The following is a 23,924-nucleotide window of genomic DNA, read 5'->3' on the forward strand; positions in this document are numbered from 1 at the left end:
CTAAATCCACCTCAGGGTCCCAGTGTTGTGGGACATGTTGAGATAGCCCTTCTTAGGTAAAGAGTTAGTTGTATCTGACCCCTCCTGCAACCAAAAAGGTACATGCTAGTGGCTGTTTATGGATTTTAGACATGATTGGGCATTTTCAGGGTTGTAAGGCTGTAGACTCTTTGGATTTTAGAAGCAACATATTCCTCATTTGACTATGTTACTCTGTCCCATTTTCCAAGTTACCTGAAAAGCTTATAGTTTTGAGTAGAGCTCAGAACAAGAGAAGACTCTGTAACAGGTCCAGGCTGCTGTGTAAACCATAGACTCCAAGAGATCTAATGGTGCTTGAAGTGTCAGTGACAGACGGGGATGCTGTTTGGAGCCTTTAGCAAGCCCCTTTAGGTAAATTGCAATGCAAACCCGTAGGATTTTGGAGCAAGACAAATATTCTCCTTTTTAGAAACAAGTCTTGGCCTGTCACTAGGTTTTCATAGAGATTAAACACTTAACCTTGGTCCACCAAGTTAACATGTGACTGAGCTGCTTATTATGAACTGAATGTTATCTGTCCCACTAAGCCATCAAGTTGTGCATGCACAGAAGCACTCTGTCATCAAATCAAAGTGATATATATATATGTGATCAGGCCCAAGCAGTGCTTGAAAACACAAGTAAGTTGCATGAAGTGGCCCAAATATCCAGTGGTCCTCAGTTCTGCTACACTGCCTTCTCTTTGCCAGCCCATACCGATGGCTTCATGGTGAGTCCTGTGATCAGTTGCCAGAGGAGAAGACTTGGGCCTGGTGTATAGATTGTTCTGACAATATGCAGGCACCACCTGAAAGTGAACAGCTGCATCACTATAGCCCCTTTCTGGGACATCCCTGAAGGACTGTAGTGAAGGGAAATCTTCTCAGTGGGCAGAACTTTGAGCAGTGCAACTGATTGTTTACTTTTTTTGAAGGGTAAATTTGATTATTTATTAATTCATGGAGTGTGACCATTGGTTTGTCTGGATGGTCAGAGACTTGGAAGAGACATGAGTAGAAAATTGTTGACAAAAAATTTGGGGAAGAGTTATGTATCTATGAATGGGAGAAAAAAATGTGAGTATTGTGTATTTGTGTCCTATGTGAATGCTCACTGAGGGGTGACTTCAACAGAGGATAATTTCAATAATCAAGTGGCTGGGAAGACCTGTTTTATGGATACCAATCAGCCTCTTTCCCCAGCCGCCCATCAGTGTCCAGTGAGCTTATGAACAATATGGCCATGGTGGCAGGGATGGAGGTTATCTAAGGGCTCAGCAACCTGGACTTCCACTCAGGAAGCCAAACCTGGTTGTTGCTACTGCTAAGTGCCAAATTTGTTGGCAGTAGAGCTCAATGGTGAGTCCCTGATAAGGCACTGTTCCCTCAGATGATCAACCAGTTACCTGGTAGCAAGTTGATTACATTTGACCCCTTCCATCATAGAAGGGGCAGCATTTTGTTTTTATTAGAATAGACAATCACTCTGGTTACAGATTTGTCTTCCCTCATGCGATATTTCTGCCCAAATACCATCTGTAGATTCTTTATCAACAGAATGCTTTATCAACCTTCATTGTATTGCTTAGCATTGCTTCTGTTAAGAAATCTATTTCACAGTAAATGAATGCTCATGAAATTCACTGGCCTTGCTATGTTCCCCACCATCCTGAAGCAGCTGGCTTGATAGAACTGAATGTAGGTGGCAATACCTTATATGGCTGGGACAGGGTTTTCCAGAAGGCTATATGTGTACTGAATCAGCTTCCAGTATATGGTGCTGTTTCTCCCCAGGCTGTTAGGATTCGTTGGTCCAGGAATCGACAGGAAGAAATGGGAGTGATACCACTTGTTATTACCTCTGGTGACTCAATAGCAAAATTTTTTCTGTTCCTTTGATCTTACACTCTGTTAGCCTAGAGGTCTTAATTCCAAAGGGAAAAATGCTTCCACCAGGAGGTACAACGATGATTCCATTGAACTGGAAGTTAAGATTGCTTCCCAGATACTTTGGGCTCCTCATGACTCTGAATCCTCAGGCAAAAAGAGAGTTACCATGCTAAGAGTAGTGATTGATCCTGACTGCTGTGAGAAAATTGAACTATACCAATGAAAGTAAGGAAGAGTATGTCTGGAATACAAGCAGTTCCTCAAGGCATATCTTAATATTACCATGCCGTGTGATAAAGGTGAGGAATACTGTGGTAATCCCATCCAGGTAGGACTACTAAAGCAGCCCAGACTCTTCAGGAATGAAGCTTTGGGTCACCTGTTAGTTACAGTACCAGGACCAGCTGAGGTGCTTGCTGAAGACAAAGAGAATACAGAATAGGCAGTGAAAAAAGGTAGTTATAGATACCAATTATGATCACATGACCATTTACAAAACAAGGAATGTAATTGTTATATTTCTTTCTTATTTTGTGTGTGTGTGTATGTATAAATATATAATCTTTGTTTTCTTTCTTCTTTTAATCCCTTACCATACAACTTAGGATGTATTAGGAGTTTATAGTATCAATATCATAGTATTTAAGTATTGTTAACTGTACATTATAGTATGTAAATATGTAAATTATGGGATAATGGGGAAGTGTAAATATCACTTAAGATGGGGAATGGGTTTATGTTAGTCAGGGTTCTTCAGAGAAATAGAACCAATAGGATATATATAGATAGAGACAGAGAGATTTATTATGACGGATTGGCTCATGCAATTATGGAGGCTGAGAGTTCCCATGATGTGTTGTCTAAAACTTAAAAGGCCCAGGAAAGCCAATGGTGTAAGTCCCAGTCTGAGTCTGAAGTCCAGAGAACCTGGAGTGCTAATGTGAGGGCAAGTGAAATGGATGTCTTTCCCAACAGAGACAGATGAATTCCCACTTCCTCTGCCTTTTCTTTCGATTTGGGCCCTCAACAAATTGAGTGATTGATGCCCACTCACACCGGTATAGGTAGATCTTCTTTACCACCTCAAATCATGATCTATTGTGGAACAACCTCACAGACATAACCAGAAATCCTGTTTTATCAGTTCCCTGGGCATTTGTAGTTTGGTCAAGTTGACATATAAAATTGACCATCACAGATTTACAGTGGTTTTGGTTGTATGCAGAATAGTTGTATCATGTTAGGTGGAATTATGACCTTGTTATTAATCTTCATTTGGTGATGAAATATGGTTTAAGGAGGTGTATAGGAGTGCCATGTTGACAAGGGGTGGACTTGTGTGTCAGTTGGGTCACAGGCTGTTTAGATATTTGGTCAAATGTTATTTTGGGTATATCTGTGAGAGTCTTTTCAATAAGCAATACAATGATGAGATTAATGTTTAAAGTGGTAGACTGAGTAGAAAAGATTGCCCTCCCTGTTAGCATTGGGCATTAATCCAATCAACTGAATGTCTGAATAAAACAAAAAGGCTGACTCTTCCCCAAGTAGAGAGAATTTCTTCTACCTAACTGCCTTCTAACTATGACTTTGGCGTTTTCTCACTTTTGGACTCTAATTTGTCTCTTCCTGGGTCTAGAGCCTGCTGGCCTTCAGACTGAGCTATTGGTCTTGCTGACTCATCCTGTATGTAGATTTTGGCACTTGTTAGCCAATGTAATTGTGTGAGTCAATTCCGTATAATAAACTTCTTTTAACACATTCATATTCTCTCTCTCGCTTTTTCCCTTCCTCTCTCCCTTCCCCCCTCATTGTTCTGTTTCTCTGAAGAATCCTGATTAATACAGGGGCATAGCGATAGCACTTGATAAAACAAAATCTCTATCTTGATAATTTTGGACATAATTAAAAAATCTTTTCTTATGATACTTTATTGTACTTTAATCTTTTTTACCTCACTCTCTTAACAATATTGTCTGTTTCCTGTGAGTCTTTTTTTCTCCCCTGCTTGTTAGCTTTGGTGTCCGATATCACAGGAGAGGATTTCCTCAAATGTCTGGTTAACTTTGGCAATTTGCTCATTCCTGAGCATAAGACAGAGAAAATCTGTATTTCTAGGTATGAGTTGTCCACTGGTGGTACAAGAGTCGCCTTTGTTATTTGTGGAGCCTTACATTTTATCTTAGCTTCTCAATTTTCTCAGAAAAGTTCTCAAATATCACTCAGAGTGTCATAGTCCAGTATGTATACTTTCAATTTATCTTGTCTTTTTCATTATAGGTTTTTATAATTTCCTTAATTATGATAACTTTTCTGGAAAATAAACTTTCAGTGTTTACCATGGTAGGATGGCTACACAGCGTAGGGAGAAGATGTGGGATTCTAACATTCTTTTTATGCCAACTTGCAGCCCTTTCCCTCAGCCACCGTCATATGTACTCAGTGTCTTCAATTCCTGGCTTTTCTGGAGTTTTGCAGCAAGCATCAATTTCATTCCTCACATTGATTCCTCTACTTTGTTGTGTAGATGTTAGTTTTCTTTGGTCCTCTAAGCCCATTTATTACCACTAACTCATGTATTTCCAGATTGTAAAATAAATTTCTTGATGTATCTCATGTACTGTTGCCTCCTCTTTATTCTCAGATTTACTATGTTTAACCTGAAGTCTCTCATTATCTACCTCTCTAAATTTTTTTTTTTAAGATGGAGTCTCGCTCTGTTGCCCAGGCTGGAGTGTGTGGCAAAATCTTGGCTCACTGCAACCTCCGCCTGAGGGTTCAAGTGATTCTCCTGCCTCAGCCTGCTGAATAGCTGTGATTACAGGTATGCACCACCAGACCCAGCTAAGTTTTGTATTTTTAGTAGAGACGGGGTTTCACCATGTTGGTCAGACTGGTCTCAAACTCCTGACCTCGTGATCCACCCACCTCAGCCTCTCAAAAGTACTGGGATTAAAGGCGTGAGCCACCGCACCCGGCCCCCCCCAAAAAAGGTTTTTAATTCTAAAAGTTATAAGATGATCTGCCCACCAGAATAAATTGCTACTGCATTTAATGTTATTCAGTATTAATGGCTTGACAAAGTAAAATGATAGCAGAGTAGGTTATATGTAATCTTTTAGTCTGTGGGCTGATTTTATCTGCTTTAGAGCATGCTAGTGTTTGGGAATTACTTTTAAAAGTGAGATAAATTTATGTAGTGTATTAGTCACTAAAATATGTTCTAGGAGATTATTGAATTTATGGAGAATGTCAAGTTTATGTCTAAAGAAATTAGAATTTTATTAAAATAATTTAAGTGAATATACAGCACATTAATTGGTATCTTTCTGTTTATTTAGAGTAATATAGGGAGGAATAGACAATGCTAGGTTGATGAAATCTTTTGTCCCCCTAACTTTTACCACCAAGAATACAGTTTTGAAATTTGGTGCAGATCTATATAGTAGATTTCAGTAATATGTAATATCTTCATTGTTTTTGTTATATGACTTAAAAGCATCGGTAAGATAAGAGTAGATTTTAGTAAAAATTGAGGAGTCAACAATTATGGCCTTAGGAAGTAATGGTCAATTAAATACAGCTTAGCAACAGGTATGAAATTATTGACTCTGTTGTTTTGAGTTCTTCCTCTCCAAAGTGCTGAAATGTGTTTTGAAATTACTCAGTTGCATTAGTGGTTGGATTTGAGGCTTTTAACGTGTTTTTCATCAGTACCTCTGGGAAAAGGATAACCAAGACTTTTAAATGTACTGTGCATTTTGCATGACTATATGATTGTAAATACTGTGATGAAATATTGAAATGATCATGAAAGACGATGACCATTAAGCTTTTCTTTTAACTATTAAAACTCGCTAAAGGTTATATTGAGCTGTGGTTTATGAAATTGTTTAGACTAACACCTTCCTTGATAACTGTTTCTGAAGTGGAGAAAAATGTTTTAGGATAGCATCGTTCATGAATTTTTTTTTTTAGTTTTGGTGATTTCTATGAATTACTGTAAAGAATGTTTTATTATGGAGAACATTTGTTGGCTTTGACTAATACCTGGATTATAAAAAAATGGAAAAAATATTCTCATTGGCTTCAGATTCTTTTTATATAGGTTATTCTTTTTATGCATTTGTGTATCTGGTATTTCATATTTTATTAAATGGTAATAATTAGTAATTAGTACTATATTATAGAGAAATGAAAACGTAATGCTATCTTGGAAGTTTGTGATAATTTTTAACAATAACCAAAAATGTAAGATTTGTATTTTCATTTTATTCCTCATTTTAGCCGGTTTTTAAAAATTAATGAAAACATTTTACTTCAGGTTATTATGTAATAATTACTGAAGGTTAACAGATATGAATTTATAGATGATCCTTGAGAACACCAGAAGCATAATGTATTACCGGTAATAAATTTGAGTTTCTGAGCCTCTATAAAACACAGAACTTCTTCAATTACATGTGTACCTTCATGTCTCATTTGTTTTTAATTGAAAAGAAATATTTCATGTGATAGACCAAGATAAGTTTAGATGATACATGTTTAGTGTGGTTAATTTTGATAGTTATACTAATTTGAACTAGTTTTCTATCTAACCTCAATAATGCTACTTAAAATCTTTGTGAAATCTAAATGGCACAATTTCTGATTTGATAATATAAGTAAAAGTTTCTGTATATAATGAAAATAAAATCTAAATAGTGTTTACCTTTTACCTGTATATTTAATATGTGATCTTTCTGCTATTACCTATTTCATCCATGTGGAATTTTGAGTTTTGTCTGGATTATGTAATAAAAAATCCCTTCCCATTGCAGTTTCAGATCAGGCCAAATGGATTTGAGAAAAATAGTACTAATAAATACTTTTTTATTATTAATTTGTAAAAGGCATTACTTTTTAGAGCAATTAGGTTCACAGCAAAATCGAGCAAAAGGTAGAAATTTTTTATATTTCCCTTTTCCCTACACATGCATAGCCTTCTCTCTTGTCAACATTCTCCACTGGACTGGTGTATGTGTTATAATCAATGAACCTACACTGGCACATCATTATCACCCAAAGTCCATAGCTTACATTAGGGTTCACTCTGGTGTTGTGTGTTCTGTGGGTTTAGACAAAGTGTGTCTTCATCATTATAGTTTCATATAGAGTAGTTTTACTGACCGAAAAATCCTTTGTGTGCCTCTGCTTCCTCCCTCCATTCTCACTAACCCTAAAACGCTCCTCTTTTTAACATTCTCCATAGTTTTGCCTTTTCCAAAATGTTATATAGTAGGAGTCATACAGTATGTAACCTTTTCAAATTAGTTTCTTTCTCTTAGTAGTATACTTTTACATTTTCTCCATGTCTTTTCATGGCTTGATAGCTCTTTTTTTTTTTTTTTTTTTTTAAATAACTGAATAACATTCCATTGTCTGGTTGTACCACAGTTTATCCATTCACCTTCTGAAGGACATTTTGGAGGCTTCTAATTTTGGCATCTCTGAATAAAGCTGCTATAAATCTCCATGTACAAATTTCTAAGTGGTTGTAAGTTTTCAACTCCCTTCGGTAAATACCAAAGAGTGAAATTGCTGGATCTTATGGTAAGAGTAGGTTTAGTTTTGTTGGGAACCACCAAACTATCTTCCAATGAGGCTGTATCATTTTGCATTTCCATCTGCAGAGTGAAGGAGGTTTCATTTATTCTTGTACCACCTCCTTGCATTAGCTGATGTCAGTGTACTGGATTTTGGCCATTCTAATAGGTGTCTAGTGGTATCTAGTTTGAATTTGCCTTTCCCCGGTGATATGTAGAGAATCTTTGCTTATTTGCCATTTGTATATCTTCTTTGGTGAAGTGTCAAAGTCTTTGTCCCTTTGTTTAATGTGATTGTTTGTCTTTGTTGAATTTTAAGAATTCTTTGTATATTGTGCACAACAGTTCTTTATCTGATATCTTTTACAAATAATTTTATCCCAGTTTGTGACTTGTTATTACAGATACATAGGAAAGTGGTTGACTTTGTATATTAACCTTGTATCTTGCAACCTTGCTATTTATTGTTTATTCCAGGATTTTTTTTTTGTAGATTATTTAAGATTGTCTATATAGATCGTCATGTCATCAGCAAAGATGGTTTAATTTTTTCTTTTTCAATTTTTATCCTTTTCTTGTCTTAACTGCATTAGCCAGGACTTCCAGTATGATGTTGAAAGATAGTGGTGAGAGGGGACATTCCTGCCTTTCTCCTGACAGTGGATACTTTAAAAAGTGAAATGACTAATCTAAAGATTTATATGTAGAATTTTATTTCCTCTGTAATTACTGACTTCTTTTTTTCTAGTAAGAAAAGCAATTTTCTTCATTTTTTCCTTTAAGTTTCTGTTTTGAAGTTTTCTGTAAATTAAATGATCTAAATGAAAACTCACGCAACTTGAGGTCTTACTTTCCTTTCTATTCTTGTATTATTTTAAATTTCTAGTTGGGTTGCCAAGAATGTTATGTTAAGTATACGAGCTGAGGAGTGAACATATGCTTGTGTTGTTTGGCTATGGCATCTCTTGAGGTATCACAATTCTTGCTGATCACTTGCTGCCCATCCACAAAGGTCACAGTTATGTTCTCTTCATCTTCTTAAATTCTAAGCTGCTTCTGCATCCTTCTGTGATAATTTTTTGAAACTTCTTAGGGCATCAGATAGTTTGAGATCCATCTATCTTGAAATTTGTCTCTGTTCTACTGTTCTTGTGCATTACTAGGTTTAGGGTAATTCTTTGAGTCTTATTATCTCTCTGTGCTGCACTTGGGAAGTGAGATGTGGGACTCTCTGTACCAAAATTAAAAACATTTTTTGAGATTTCTGTTTATTTTCATCATTTTCCTACCTTTTGAAAAGAGAGGAAGGTGTGGCACATGCCCTTCTCTCAGGAATATAATCTTTTGTGGAATTTGCTTGCTTCCCTTTGGACTACCTGGTTTCATTTCATTTTGATGGAAAGAAAATGGTTTTAAATTAGATTCATACTTCTGTTTTATATTGGTTTGGTTTACCTCACTGGAAAAAAATTAGTATCTCTATTTTATAGTTTCAGTAAAATATGAATTCAGTATGAATTTTGAGAGATAATTTATTGTATAATTACATCATGAATTTCTAAATGTTAGTAAATTTTAGAATAATAAATTGTTATACCTAGAATAAACTTTTAAAAGGGAATATCTAAGACCTGCAGATGTAGCGTGATCTGCCTAAGGATATATTCTGTTAGTATCAGAATGAGAACATGGATTTTATGACTTTGTTTCTTGTTCATCCCTCAAGAATACATTACTTTTTCTTCTCTGTTGGTTCTAGCCAGTGACTGTCCTCCAATGTCTTACTGATTTTCTATTTAATTTTTACTCTACTGTATATGTTCTGTTAGTATGATTATACTAACACTACTCATAGAATGTAATCCTTTGCCAAAATCATGACATGTGATTGTTTTAGTCTCAAGAACCACCTTGGTTTTTTTGAAAACACAAAAGAAGATAGTACAAAAGTGGACATAGGAAAGATAAAATAGAAGAGAAAGGATGAGACTAAAAAAGAAAAGAATTTAGAGTAGAACAGAATAGTCATTAGGGTGAAATTGCATGGAATTTGAAAGTCTTAGAGTTATTACACTCAGAAAATATGAATCTGGCTTTAAATGTTAAGAAATATAAATATTATGTATGTGATTTCAGTTCCTTAAAAACAAATCTGTGTGTCTGTGTTTAAATTTATATGTGTGTGTGTTTACCATACACACTCAAGTGCATTCACTAGTATTTTTCAAATCTAGATATATTTTAATTCATGTAGGCCTTACATTATTGTATTAATGCTTACATATATGTATGTAGTTATAAGGATTAAAGTATTCATTTGTACATCCTCTTTATTCCTGGGTTTTTTAATAGATAGCTTTTTAGTGGATAAAGTTTAATGGATAAATTTCAAATGGATCAAGAATATATTTAGGCCGGGCGCGGTGGCTCAGGCCTGTAATCTCAGCACTTTGGGAGGCTGAGGCGGGTGGATCACGAGGTCAGGAGATCGAGACCATCCTGGTCAACATGGTGAAACCCCGTCTCTACTAAAAATACAAAAAAAATTAGCTGGGCGTAGTGGCGTGCACCTGTAATCCCAGCTACTTGGGAGGCTGAGGCAGGAGAATTGCCTGAACCCAGGAGGCGGAGGTAGCGGTGAGCCGAGATTGCGCTATTGCACTCCAGCCTGGGTAACGAGAGCGAAACTCCGTCTCAAAAAAAAGAAAAAAGAAAAAAAAAAAGAAAATATTTAATAGATTTATACCAGATATTACTAATTCATGGGACAATGAATTATAGTTTTCTAACTCAAAACTGGTTTAACCCAATTCACTGATCTTTCTAATCTCATTTTCAATTGCTAGTCATCAATTTTTATGGTGAGTGATGTTGCTTTCTTAGGGTTATTGAACTACTTACTTCTCTATTCTCTTCATTTTGGAAGACACTTTAAAAAAAAATTGAAAAACAAATACAAAGCCAAAATCAAAACACCGATTTTTCCTTGATTTTCTTTGTCACCTTCTTTCCCAACTTACAACTATTTCAGTTAAATTAGTATATAGTATTATAGAATGAAAGGGCAAGATAAATATAGATAGGCTCATTTAATTTACACAGAATCATATTGTTGCTAACTTGCTTAGTGTCAGTATACTATTCAGTATCACCTATTAATATGGCTTAACAGAACTTTTAAGAGTTAAGGTATGAAATTGACATGGGTAATATTTTTCATTATTGTTGTTTTAAAAGAAAGAACCTACCGAGTGACATTTCTTCGGCTATTTTTGTTTTTTTTATTTTAGGAGTGGCAAAATTCTATTCAGAAGAATGCAGGCCTTGCTTTCATCGAACTTGTCAATGAAGGAAGGTAATCTATTTTATTTTAATCCATTTTGTAGTTTTCTTTAAAATCTTGTGTTTTTTCTGTAGGCCCTGATATTTTTGGTCTCTGTATTTACTGTTTGTTCAGTCAGTAATCTAGTGGAGCTCTGATATATCAGTCATGTATATGTTAATATTTAATCATTCTGTAATTTTTTTTAGATACATGCTTACCGATACAGTTCTTTTATTTTTCAATAAGTTTGGGAAAAGTAAACTGATAAATCTATTTCCAAGTGTAAGGAAAAGCCATACTTATTTGGACTTCCTATAAAGTTCTTTTATGTGTATAGAACCATTAATTAGAATTAGATGTCTATATATTTTTTTTATATCACAGGCTGACCATAAGAGGAGGGGGGACAAGTTTTACAATGTGATGTGGTAAGAAAGATGATAGAGGAAATAAGTAGGTATGTTTTTCATTTAAAGAGCAGAAATAGAAGAATTCAAGGAAAGAAAATTTAGTGGTAGGTAAGAGAAGGGAAGAAAGTGCAGAGGTGAAAAGAGATAAAAAGGATAAAACAAATGTAGAAGAGTGAAAGAATTAAAAGGTACAAAGAAATTGAGGACATGATTAGTGGACCACTTTTCGTCTGATTTGTAGTAGCTGATTTTGCATTAACAGAACTGAAGACCTGGAGTATAGATAAGAAGCTGTGACCGATTCCCCTTGCAGACAGTATTCTGAACAAACTTATTGTTTCAGCAATGTTTGTTTAGTGATTTGGGTAATGTTTTGAAAGATTGACCCTATCAGTTCTTTGATAACTATTTGAACTTGCATCTAGGAATCTAGGCTTGCTCTTTATCTCTCATAAATATTCTAGAAAAGGGAGAAAAGAGTATTTGTAACTTTATTTGGTCTTAAATACTACTAAAATCCTTTCCCTCAGAAATAATTACAGGTGCTCACAGACCAGTGACCTGCAATTATAATACTTAATGTTAAATTCTGTGGTAGAATTATGTAAGTACAGGGTGCTAAGAAAGCACTAAGGGGTGTACTAAGGTGCTATGGAGTACTAAGAAAAAGAGAGAGCCCTCAACTGGGTATGGAAGAATCAGGTAAAACTTAACCAGGAAACATGATTCTTGAGATGCATTTCAAGGGTCAGTATGATTTGTCATATAAACATTAGTAATTTGGAGGTTATGGAAAAATTGGAGGATGTTTGTATCAAAATCATTCCAAACCCAGGGAACAGAATATCTGAAGGCATTGTAATGTGGGAAGGTATGTAGGGGGTGTGTGTGTGTGTGTGTGTGTGTGTGTGTGTGTGTTGGAGAGGTGTTGGGATTGGGCATCTAGATCTCTCAAGGGAGTGGGAACCCTTGGAAATTTTTTTATTTTTTATTTTTTATTGGATTTTAGGTTTTGGGGTACATGAGCAGAGCATGCAAGACAGTTGCGTAGGTATGCACATGGCAGTGTGCTTTGCTTTGCTTCTCCGGAAAATTTTAAACAAAAGAGAGTCATTATGATATTTGGGGCTTGGAAAGATAACCGGCAGAAGTTTTTAGGATAGGTTAAAGAAGGGAAAACCTGATTGAAATGAAGAACAATTGCAAGGTTACTACAATGATCTGTATGAAACATAGAGCTAAGTTTTCATTTAGAGTGTGGCAAGTAGTAGGTGATCAATAAAAACTGATATAGATTTATAGCCATAGGAACTAATTCGTAGGGCAGTGAATGAATTAATGACTAATTATTTATTCTTCCTTTTGGTAAACATTTTAAAGTGTATATTTATTGAAAAATAGCTTTTGGCTGATTTCAACACAGAGGTATTGGTTTTGAAGTTTCTATATAGTTATGATTCATGATACATATATCATTCAGTATATAATATTGAAGTTTATATATAGAAAAAGAGGTTGCTAGAGCTGTTGATTAATTATACAAATATTCTACTTAATGCAAAACACCCATAAACAGATTTTCTATAATTTTTAGGGTTTATTGAAGTATAATTCCTGGGCTTTGTTTTAAAGAAAAATTTATATGAGGTGATTTTGGTTATTGTAGACTCTACTAAGTATAACTACTCTTATATATGTTACTGTTACATTTAATAGGTGAGGCAACATAGACTTATGATTAAGAGCATTGGCTTTGAAACTAGCCCTAGGTTCAGATTCCAGCTTTGATACTTGGCAAGTACTTTTACTTTTTGAGCTTCAATTCCTCATCTATTTATTATGTATTGACTATGTCCCAGGAATTGTTCTGGGTACTGAGGATACAGCAATAAACAAAATAGGTAAAGATTCTTTTTTGTGGGTTGTATATTCAAATAGGCATTGACAGATTATGAACAATAAAATAAGTAGGTTATATAATATGTGAATGATATATAATATTGTTCAGTACTATGGGAAAAGAAAATGTGGAGCAGGTGAGGGGAATGAAATTTTTGAAGTAAGGGAAAAAGTTTGGTATGGTTTGCAGTTTAAACAGAGTGATAGGAATTAGGGCTCACTGAGAAACTAACACTGGAGCAAGCACTTGAAGCACACAGGAGTCAGTTATAGGGGCATGTATATAAAAGCATTCCAGGCCTCAGGAATAGCCAGTGTACAAGTGTGAATTTCCTTGGTATATTTGAGGAATGAGGCGAATATAGAAGAAAAGAGTGATTAAAGTAGAATGAAATAGGAAATAAGGTCGGAGAGATAACATAGGGCAAGATTTTGTGTAGAGACTTTGTAATTTATTTTGTGGGAGATGATAGCCATTGCAGGATTTTGAGAAGAAGAGGAAGGCATCTCCCTTACAGATTAAAAAGATCACTCTTGGACAGGTGCCGTAGCTCACACCTGTAATTCTAGCACTTTCGGAAGCTGAAGTGGATGCCTGCTTGAGCCCAGCAGTTTAAAACCAGCCTGGCAACATGGTGAAAGCTTGTCTACGAAAAATGCAAACAATTAGCCTGGTCTGGTGGCAGGTGCCTGTAGTACCAGCTACTCAGAAACCTGTGAGTTGGGAGGATCACTTGAGTCTAGGAGGACGATGCTGCAATTACCTCTGGTCGTGTTACTACTGTGTAGCCTGTGAGATAGAGCACGATCCTGTCTGGAGGAAAAAATTACTCTGACTGAAGCATGTGGGAAGTTAAGGATAGATGTGAAGAGATCAGTCACTTGTGGTAGGTTGTGTTTGTACTTCCAGCACTTTGAGAGGCTGAGGTAGGGGGATCATTTGAGCCCAAGGGTTTGAGACCAGCCTGGGCAACATAGTGAGACCCTGTCTCTATAGAAAATAAAAAGAATTAGTTGGGTGTCACGGCATGCACCTGTGGTCCCAGCTACATGGGAGGCTGAGGCAGGAGGATTACTCGAGCCCAGGATGTCAAGGCTGCAGTGAACCGTGTTTATGCCACTTCACTCCATCATTGCCAGTAGAGTGAGACCCTGTCTCAAAAAAATAAATAAATAAATAAAGACAAAGAGATCAATTGGGGGCTATTGTAGTAATTGTGGTTAAACATGATGGTGACTGGGACAAGGTTGCTAGCAGTAGAGGAGATAAGAAATGGTAAAATTACCGGCTTATTTTGAAGATAAGACCTGACGGGATATCCTGATATCTTGAATATGGGTCTTGAGAGAAAGCCAGGCATCACTCTTAAAATTTTTGGCCTTGTAAGTAGAGGTACCAGATGCCTTTGTTTTGCATTATCATTCAAAGATCTTTATATAGCAGACAGCTTTGGAATATAGAAATAGTGTCTCTATTTGGAACAAAACAGGATTGTTTACTGTCTAGTATAATAATGGTAATGTCTCTCTCTGAGCCAAAGACCAACAGACCTACTGGCCATCATAAAAGATTGAAGTGCCCTAAGCTCAGAGTTCCTCTCTTGTAACACACTTTACTGCATGTACAGGTGTCTCCTGGACCTATGTAACTCTGTGGGAACTGAGACTTGGAGGTACTGGCACAAATGCTAATACTCTGGCTATTGCTATTGCTGAAAATTTGGTGAAACAATTGTTTGAATAATTTACTTATTTCTATATCTTCTGTTACCGTTTTCATAGTACCCGCTCTCTGATTTCTTACATTTGCTTTTCTTACTCTGTTTAGACTTTTTAGCCTCCCATAGTTAGAAACTTTCTTCTTTACTTCAGTGCTTAGCCTATAGAGAACACTCAGCCTTTATCTTTTATGTAAGTGTTTGAAATAAACAGTAATGGAAACTGTGATTCATTAGTGAAATACTGCAGGTAAAATTGGAAATTTTCATTCTCTATTTACATACCATGTAGAATATATTTTAAAGGAAAATTTTAGTGGGTTACTTTTCTAAATCAGTGGATTTGTTTTTCCTTTTATAAATAATTAGTGCTTGAGGTTAAATGAGTTTTCATAGGAATATATGTGTTTTTGAAATAGTTTGGAGTGTTTGACTACTAGACTTAATCCCAGGGGCAGGAAGAATAATAATAAGGATTTTTCTTTTTACTGCAAACACTAACCTTTTTTTCTTCTTATTATGTAAGTCTGACCTGCCTTGACCTCATTTATAGAGTAGCTCCTATAAATTTTGCCCTTGATTAATGTTTTATTAGTGTAAATAACATGAAGACCTTTATAGACAGACTACAGCATAAGGTCTAACAGACTTGAGGAGTATCATTAGCAAATCAATTACTAAGTTGAGACATAAGTAATTGTTGTTTGGTAGAAACTGCTGTTGTTGTTCTAGGCAGCTGCTCTATGAGATGTTACTCTGTGAATTTGTAATGATTTGCTGATGGTCTCTTTAACTTACATTTCTTTAATAAGATATTTTATAAATGCATGTTTTGATAATTTTGAGTTCAGTTATGGTATTTTTTATGTAAGCAACACTCCATTTTAAACAAATTTATTTTATATAGCTAGAATAATTGATAATCATGGACATAATCAAATGGTACAACCTTTGATGACTTCTAAGAGAAAAAGATACATATAATAAAATATTTCAGTTAAAAAATTAAATTTTCACATATTATGAATAGGAATATTGTTCCTGAATGATAATTTTGTTTATGAGCATTTTATGATATGTTGAATCATTATTATCACCACCTTCGTTTGCTTTTTAAATATGCAAGTAATAGATCTAAAATAGTTTTCTTATTCTTAAAAGGCACAACTTTCTTTAAACTAATAGTTTTAAAGAACTTAAAGAATAATAAAACCACCTTTTAAAGTCTCTGTGATGCTATAGCACCACATCAATAGAAAATAATATATAGTTATTATTACTGCCTTTGACTCTCTTGAATGAAATCTGAGGGTTCAGTGTTATACTAAATATCTATGTGGTGTAGTTTACATTGTTATGTATATTGGACCTAAATTGATTTATGTGTGGATTTGATTTGGCTTTGTCTTAGTTATTTTTTCTTTACCTTAGAAATGTATTTAATTAAAACTAATTAAATACATGTTAATTGAGTTTATAACACTGTTGCTTACATTTTTCTTAATTATTTGCCAATGAATTTTGTAAGGTTTTTCTTCCTTGGATAATAAAGGGCTTCAAGTTCATATTTTGCCTTTTATTTTTATTTTCTTAGAGGTTTTGATGATATTACTTGCAAAATGTTTAGTGTCTCAGTATTAATGTTAATTTTGCTGGCAGAAATAGATCAGGCTGCTAGGTTGGAGAAAGATTGCCTCCTTTCTTCTCGCCAGCTTGCTTGTGATCCTTCCAAATATTTTTTAGAGCATTTAATCTCCTGATATTATTCTAGGTAGCTGTGGTCAAGGCAGCTGCTCTGAGACATTATTCTGTGAAATTTGTAATGATTTGTTGGTGGTCTTCTATCATATGACTTGTGTCTGTTAGAGAGAATGATGCATATTTTAAGTATTTAGGTGGTAGTCTTTTTGTTCGTACTCTCTAGAATTTTGAAAAATCAGTGCAAATTCTCTACTAGAGTTTCCTCCTCTCCCCCCCACTTTTTTTTGGAGATAGAATCTTGCACTGTTGCCAAGGCTGGAGTGCAATGGTGCGATCTCAACTCACTTCAGCCTTGACCTCCGTAGCTCAAGTGATCCTCCCACCTCAGCCTCCTAAGTATCTGGGATTGCTATTGAGGACAACACACTTTAGCTAATTTAAAAATTTTTATTTTTGTAGAGATAAGGTTTTGCCATGTTGCCCAGGGCAGTCCCTGCACTTCTTGGCTCAAGTCATTCAGCCTCCCAAAGTGCTGGGATTATAGGCATGAGCCACTGTGCCTGGCCTCCTTTAATTCTTGTTTCTAATTTTATTAATGTTTCTATTAGTTTCTCCTCATTGTCTTTATTTCATTTATATTTTAAATTAAAAAAACGGGTATAGTTTTATTGGCTAATTTTTAAAATATTTGATAGTAAAAATCAGAGAAGTAATAGATTATGAAACCTAATAAAAAGGTACAATATTTGGTTAAAAAATCTCAGATTTAAACTCTCATCTTGAATCTTGCAATTTGCTAAATATGTAAATAATTAAAATGACCTATAATTATAGTGTTGGGTTTAATTTAATAAAAACACATTTTGAGAATTTTCATAGCCTCCTACAACTTTACTTTTTTTTTAGTATGCCCTTCTCCAGATTGTAACAACTTTACTTTTAAATGTGCCACTATGATTCTTCTTTTTTCCCCATCCTTGGAAAGCACAGAAAGGGCGGATTATCTCACATTCTGTTGGGCACGTTACTTAATCGTCCTCTAGGGACAGTCAGTGTCTGCTTATTACAGCAGTAACTCAGACTTGTATCCAAATATATAAATAGCCCACATAAAAGACATAATGCTTTGAATACTAATACACTGGTCTGTCTGAAAAATTCATCTGCTTAGGTTGTGTGTCTTCTTTCTGAGCATTCATTTAGCAGCTCCAGCCTTTTTCTTCAGCTCTCTAAATAGTATGATTATTAATAATGGTGGAATGAGAAGAATGACTAGAAGTGAAGGTGCAGAGGGAAAAAGGTGAGAGACCAGATAACATTTCATTTGGACCCGTTGCCCATTAGTATTTTGGATCCGGGTTATCCTCTGACAAAAACACAAAAGTATTTATTGCATATAAGTAAACAGTATGGCTAGAATATGTTCTTACCTCTTATTGGTGGAAGACAAAATTTGAATTGAGGTAGAGATTATCACTTGGAAACCCTTGAGTGTTACTTAGAGAGCCATATGCTTTTTCTGGTTTTAGTTTTAGAATTATATATGTAGGAAGATGCTTTATAGAAAAACTCCAATTAAATATTTTTATTATAATTTTTTTTTTTTCTTTTAAGAGATAATTTCTTACCTTGTTACCCAGTCTCAAGTGATCTTTCTACCTTGGTCTCCCAAGTTGATAGGATTACAGGCGTGAGTCACTGTGCTCTGCTTAATTACATTTGTAAATAGTTGTTTGGAAATGATGCTATTTTGGGGGTAGAGTCAGAGATCAACTATAGATTAGTTGAGCAGAGACTTTATCTCTCTTTTTTCTTTTGAGATGTGGTCTTGCTGTGTTACCCAGGCTGCAACCTCTTAACTCTTAGGCTCATAGCTTTATCTGTCTACTTAAATCCTGGATTGTATTTGTATAGAAGTTTTTCTGAGTGTTTTGGAATGAAGTATATGCTCTTAAAGATTAGATTATTTAAATTAATGTTTATCATTTTGTAAAGGTTTAATAGCCTATCAAAGATTAGAATTTTTTCTCCTTAATTAGGATAAGCATATGTTTCTTCTTTTATTCATGTGTTTTGGTTTAAAGTACTTATATGGTCAGATTATTTTTTATTTTTAATTTCATAGCTTGATCTCTGCTCATGACTATACTTCCTTTAACATATTTTGAATATGGAGGCTTGTTTTGTGCACTTTATATGGGATTTTATCTTTAAATGATTTTTCAATGTTTACATTTTTTTTTTGGAATGGAGTCTCAATTCTGTTGCCCAGGCTGTGCAGTTGCACTGTCATGTCTCACTGCAGCCTTGACCTCCCTGGCTCCTCCCACCTCAGCCTCCCAGGTGATCCTCCCACCTCAGCCTCCCAAGTACCTGGGACTATAGGTGCTTGCCACCACATCACAGCTAATTTATATATTTTATGTAGAGTTGGGTTTTGCCATGTTGTCCAGGCTGGTCTTGAACTCCTGCTCAAGTGATCCCCCCACCTTGGGCTCCCAAAGTAATGGGATTACAGGTATGAGCCACCACACTTGTCTGTGGCTACTTTTTTAAGCTTGTTTTGTTCTGATTTACGTAAAAACATGGTGCTGCATTTGAATTGTGCTTTTTTACCCCCTAAAAATAGTAAATTCTACTGGATATCAGAGTTTTAAATGTTTGGCTGTATAGGATTTGCTGTTTGACCTTTTTTACCAAGACTAAAAGCATATGACTTTTGTGAAAGATGACTTGGATACAGCATGTCTATAGAATATGCTTATGTTTGTGTAGATGTTTCATAACCTGCTACAACAGCTTATATGTAAGTAGGATCATTTATTAAATTAAATAAAAATGATTATAGAAAAAGGGATATGAATTAGGGTTAGGTGAAAAAAAAGGAACTCTCATAACCTTTGAGAAGAGTAAAATAAAAATAAAATGAAAATAGAGTCATTCACTTTATTCAGCAAATATTAATACACAGTAGCCATTTGGTGGTCCATGTTCCTGGCTCTGATAATTTAGCAGTGGTCTGAATAGACATGCCTGCCCTAATAGGGTTTATTTTAATTGGTAAAGTTAGACAATAAAGAAATTAAAAAGTGGATAGTATGTTCAGAAGATAAATGATATGAGAAGTTAAAACAAGGAGGGGAGGAGAATAGGATAGGTACAATCAGAAACAGAGGACATTGCAGTGTTAAATAAGGGTGATCAGGGTGAAATCTGAAAGGATGAATTTCTATGAAATGCTAAGGAAATGCCACTGATAATACAGAGACAAAGGCAGTTATAAGAAGATAGAAGGTGGTGGATATTGTGCAACAGAGAAATTTGCTGAATTCTAAATAAACTGAATTCCAGGAACAGAGTCAGGAGAGCCATTTCTCTGAATTTTTGCTTTTCTGCATATAACTATCTTCTCTCTTCCTTTATTTGCACATTCTTGAGAACAGATTCTTTCATAGTCCTAAGAAATTATTTTATCTAAAATAATGAGATAAAAGCTTGTAGCCTGGTCCTTTTCCTTCCATTTTAGCCTCTGTAATACCAGGAATTGTTTTAAAATGCTCAACTAGGGATAATTATGCAAAATAAATTACAAAAAACAGGTCGATATCAGGATGTAACATTTATATTAAATTACTAAGCTGTTATATTTTCAGGATGAAATAACTTTATGGAGTATTTGCTATCTTCATTTAAACTGTAGTAAAGCATATGGATACCTTTTGGTCTCCCTGATCAAGTATATTGCCTTCTAGAAAAAGTGGCTACCACCTGGGCTGAATCTCAACCAAGAAAGATCTAGACTGTCCTTTAAAAAATTTTTTAAATATTTAAATGTACTTTTTTCAGTCACCAACAAAATCTATTCTTTCTAAGGTTTCAGGCATGTGTATTCAGTGATGTTAGAACCTTTACAGCCTTTATTCAAAGTTGTTACTGAGAGCTTTAACTGAGAAAGGCAAAGAGATAATAATTTAGAGATTTTTGTGATACTGAATTATTGAATGTGCTGGGTGAGAGATAGAGAGAGAGATGTCTGCAAGGAGGCAGGTACATGGAGAGTTAGGCAATAATTCTTCACTATAAGAATAAAGGTTATATTAATTTGTGGAGATGATATTTTGAAAAGTGAGGCTTTAGTAGTTCTCATATTACTGAAGAAAGTCTTTGGAAGCAATTTATCCCCTTCTCAGTTTTGTTTTGTGACTATTCTCCGTAGCTAATTCTAAAGAAATTACTATGTTGGAAGGATTGTCAATTCAGGAACATTATTTCCACATTCTCAATTATTAGGGTATAGAAAAGCGGTAACTTTCCTTTCCTATCAGTGGTCATGTTTAGTAGCGAAAATGACAGTTGCTGCTAATGGGGGTCACAGAAAGCCCAGGCAACAGAGCAATAATATTGGAAAACTCTTGGTGAAAATGTGTATATGCTTACCCAAGCTCTAGACTAGTATAATCAGATGTGGACAATGGGCTGTAATGTAGTTATGGGAGATGGTTGTCATCATTACCATTATTTATTGAGCCTCTAGTATGAATCTTTTCTAGTTGGTCACTTGATAGGGCTGTTTGTTTCCTAAGGCTGACACAAGCATTTTTTTTCTTCCTTCTTGCACTGTAGGTGTAAATTATACATAGTTTTTTCTTCATAATATTAAAGTATGTGAATCATTTTATGCTTTGCATTTAGACATTTAATCTACAGTAAACTCAACATTTTGGGGCTGCTTATAGTAATTAAAACTTTAATTTACCTTTAATTCTTTGTTTGAGAGTAGTTTACACAGCTGTTGGATAAAATTGCTCTTGCTAAATATCGTATAATTTGCATGTTTAGGAAAATAAGCATGTAGATGAGAAAAATTGACGCCTTAGAATAGCAAAAAAATCATTTCAATATCTTACTAGTTTAATTTTTGAAGTCATTTTAAAATTTTCCTTAATGAAAGGACAAATCATATTGTGTATATATTTAAAATAAATGAGAGGTATGTAGTCAGTACCTTCTCAGAGACTTTGATTTTAAAATATTTTGTAAATGTGAAGGAAAACATATGTATGTTCTCCTTCTTCTCTGAAAGTATTTTATATACATCCCAATCACTTTTTATCATTTGCATATATTTCAATCACTTTTTATAATATTATTTTAAATAAGTAAGGTTAGATGGTAATAATTTTGTATTATGCAGTGAAAATACTTCAAATTTAAATTTATGATACAGTTAAGTCTAATGTAAAAGCTCCAGGGTTTTGCTGTTAATTGCTTAGATAAATTAAGATGTTTGGAATATTTAATTTGAAGTATTTCCACAAACTGTCCACTCATCAAATAATAAGGGAGTATAGCCTACCTGAACAGTACCTCTTAGATGCTATGTTTATTTAAATAAAAAGAAGCAAAAATTATTTTTTAGTCTTTTTTTCTTTTTAGATTTTTTCTTTTCCCTTTTCTGCTTCCTTAATCAGTTCTAGTTAAGGAAGCACATTTTTTGGGAGAATGGAGTAATATACATACAATTCTCATAGAATTTTAATAAGATTTTCTATAAACAAGTAGAATATATGCTGTACTTACAATAATCATTAGGCATAAGGTTGACATAAAATAAGCTGAGCATTGTGGTTCACTCCTGTAATCCCAGTACTTTGGGAGACCAAGGTGGGAGGATTGCTTGAGCCCAGGAGTTCACGACCAGCTTGAGCAACATAGCATGGTCCTCCTGTCTCTTAAAAAAAAAAAACTAGCTGGGATTGGTAGTGTGCACCTGTTGTAGTCCTAGCTGCTTGGGAGTTTGAGATAGGAGGGTCACTTGAGGCCAGGATTTCCAAGATCATCCTGGGCAACATAGCAAGACCCTTGTCTCTACAAAAACGACTTTAAAAAGAAAGATTGACATAAAATAAAGGTCTTTGTAGGATAGAATTGCAGAGTATTCCTTACTGGGAAAGATGATTGAAATGGGTCCAAAGGGATTAAGGTTTTGGATATAAGGAAAGGTCTTTTAAGTTGATTGGGAGTGGTTTATGGCACTCATTTTCTACCATTCATTCAGTATCTATTTATTCATTATAATCTGTGTGCCAGGTACTATTCTAGAATCTGAAGATATAAGTGCAAATAAGTCTATGCTATCATAGAGGAGAGAACACATAATAAACAAGTAAACAAGAAACAAGACAATTCAGATACTAAGAAATGCTTGGGAAAAAACAAAGCAGGGTAATGTTATGAGAGTAAGCATACTGGCTTATAGGGAGTATCGAGTGTTTAGAAAAATCTTGTGAAGGCGAGACACTTAGTTTGAATGAAGAGAAATAGCTAACCCTTTGAGATATATGTCACAACATTTTAAGGTGAAGAAACAGCAAGAACAAAGGCCTTAAGGAGTGAATAGTATTTGTGTATTATTTAAACAAATTGAAGGCCAGCGTGGTTGGAACAAAATCAGCAAGAAAGAGAGAGTAAGACTTGGAAATGTCAAGGGAAGTATTTAATATTGGGATCATAAAGGGACCTATAAGCTATGCTAAAAAATTTGGATTAAATCATATTCAGTAAGAATACATTGCAGAGTTTTTAATAGAGGGGTGACATGATATAACTTACAGGGTTTTTTTTTTTTTGTTTATTTGTTTGTTTTGCTTTTCAGGGTTTTTTTTTGTTTATTTGTTTGTTTTGTTGTTATTGTTGTTTTTCCTTTTTCTTTTAAAAAATAGTGAGTCTCACTGTGTTGCCCAGACTGGTCTCAAATTCCTGAGCTCAAGTGATCCTCCTGCTTTAGCCTCCCAAAGTTCTGGGATTATAGGTGTGAGCCAAATCACCTGGCCCAGAAGTTTTGTTGTGGTCCATTTTATCTATTTTTTCTGTTATTGCCTGTGCTTTTGGTATTACATCCTAGAATGCATTGCCAAATTCAGGATCATGAAACTTTTCCTTATGTTCTCTTCTAGGACTTTTATAGTTATAACTCTTACATTTAGGTCTTTGATCCATTTTGAGGTAATTTTGTATCTGACGTAAGGTAAGTGCTTTAGTCTCTCTCTGTATGTTGCTATAAAAAATACCTGAGACTGGGTAATTGATAAATAATAGCAATTTATTTCTCATGGTTTTAGAGGTTTAGAAATCCAAGATTAAGGCACTGGCAGGTTTTAGTGTGTGGTGAGGGCTGGATCTCTGCTTCTAAGATGGCACTTTGAGCACTGTGTCTTCATATGGTGGAAGCTGAAAGGACAGAAGAGGCTAAACATTGTGTGAAGACTGTTCAGGACTTTAATTCCATTTACTCGGGAGGAGCCCTCATGACCTAATGACTACATTAGGTCATTAGGTCTATAGTACTCTTAATACTATTGCACTAGAGAGTAGGT

At 34.8% G+C, this 23,924-nt stretch overlaps 1 protein-coding gene across 6 annotated transcripts in view; it reads left to right on the forward strand.

The window, feature by feature from the left end:
* LRBA (LPS responsive beige-like anchor protein) overlaps nucleotides 1-23,924 on the forward strand; it is a 772,728-nt gene that overhangs the window by 251,504 nt on the left and 497,300 nt on the right. For all 6 annotated transcript variants that reach the window (XM_017970205.4, XM_035294467.3, XM_008992610.5 and 3 more), the window contains one exon: nucleotides 10,786-10,850. In XM_017970205.4, coding sequence (XP_017825694.2) covers nucleotides 10,786-10,850 — 65 coding nt within the window. The remainder of the gene's footprint in view (nucleotides 1-10,785; nucleotides 10,851-23,924) is intronic.

The sequence above is a fragment of the Callithrix jacchus genome, chromosome 3 (assembly GCF_049354715.1).
Source record: "Callithrix jacchus isolate 240 chromosome 3, calJac240_pri, whole genome shotgun sequence".
NCBI classification, from domain to species: Eukaryota; Metazoa; Chordata; class Mammalia; order Primates; family Cebidae; genus Callithrix; species Callithrix jacchus.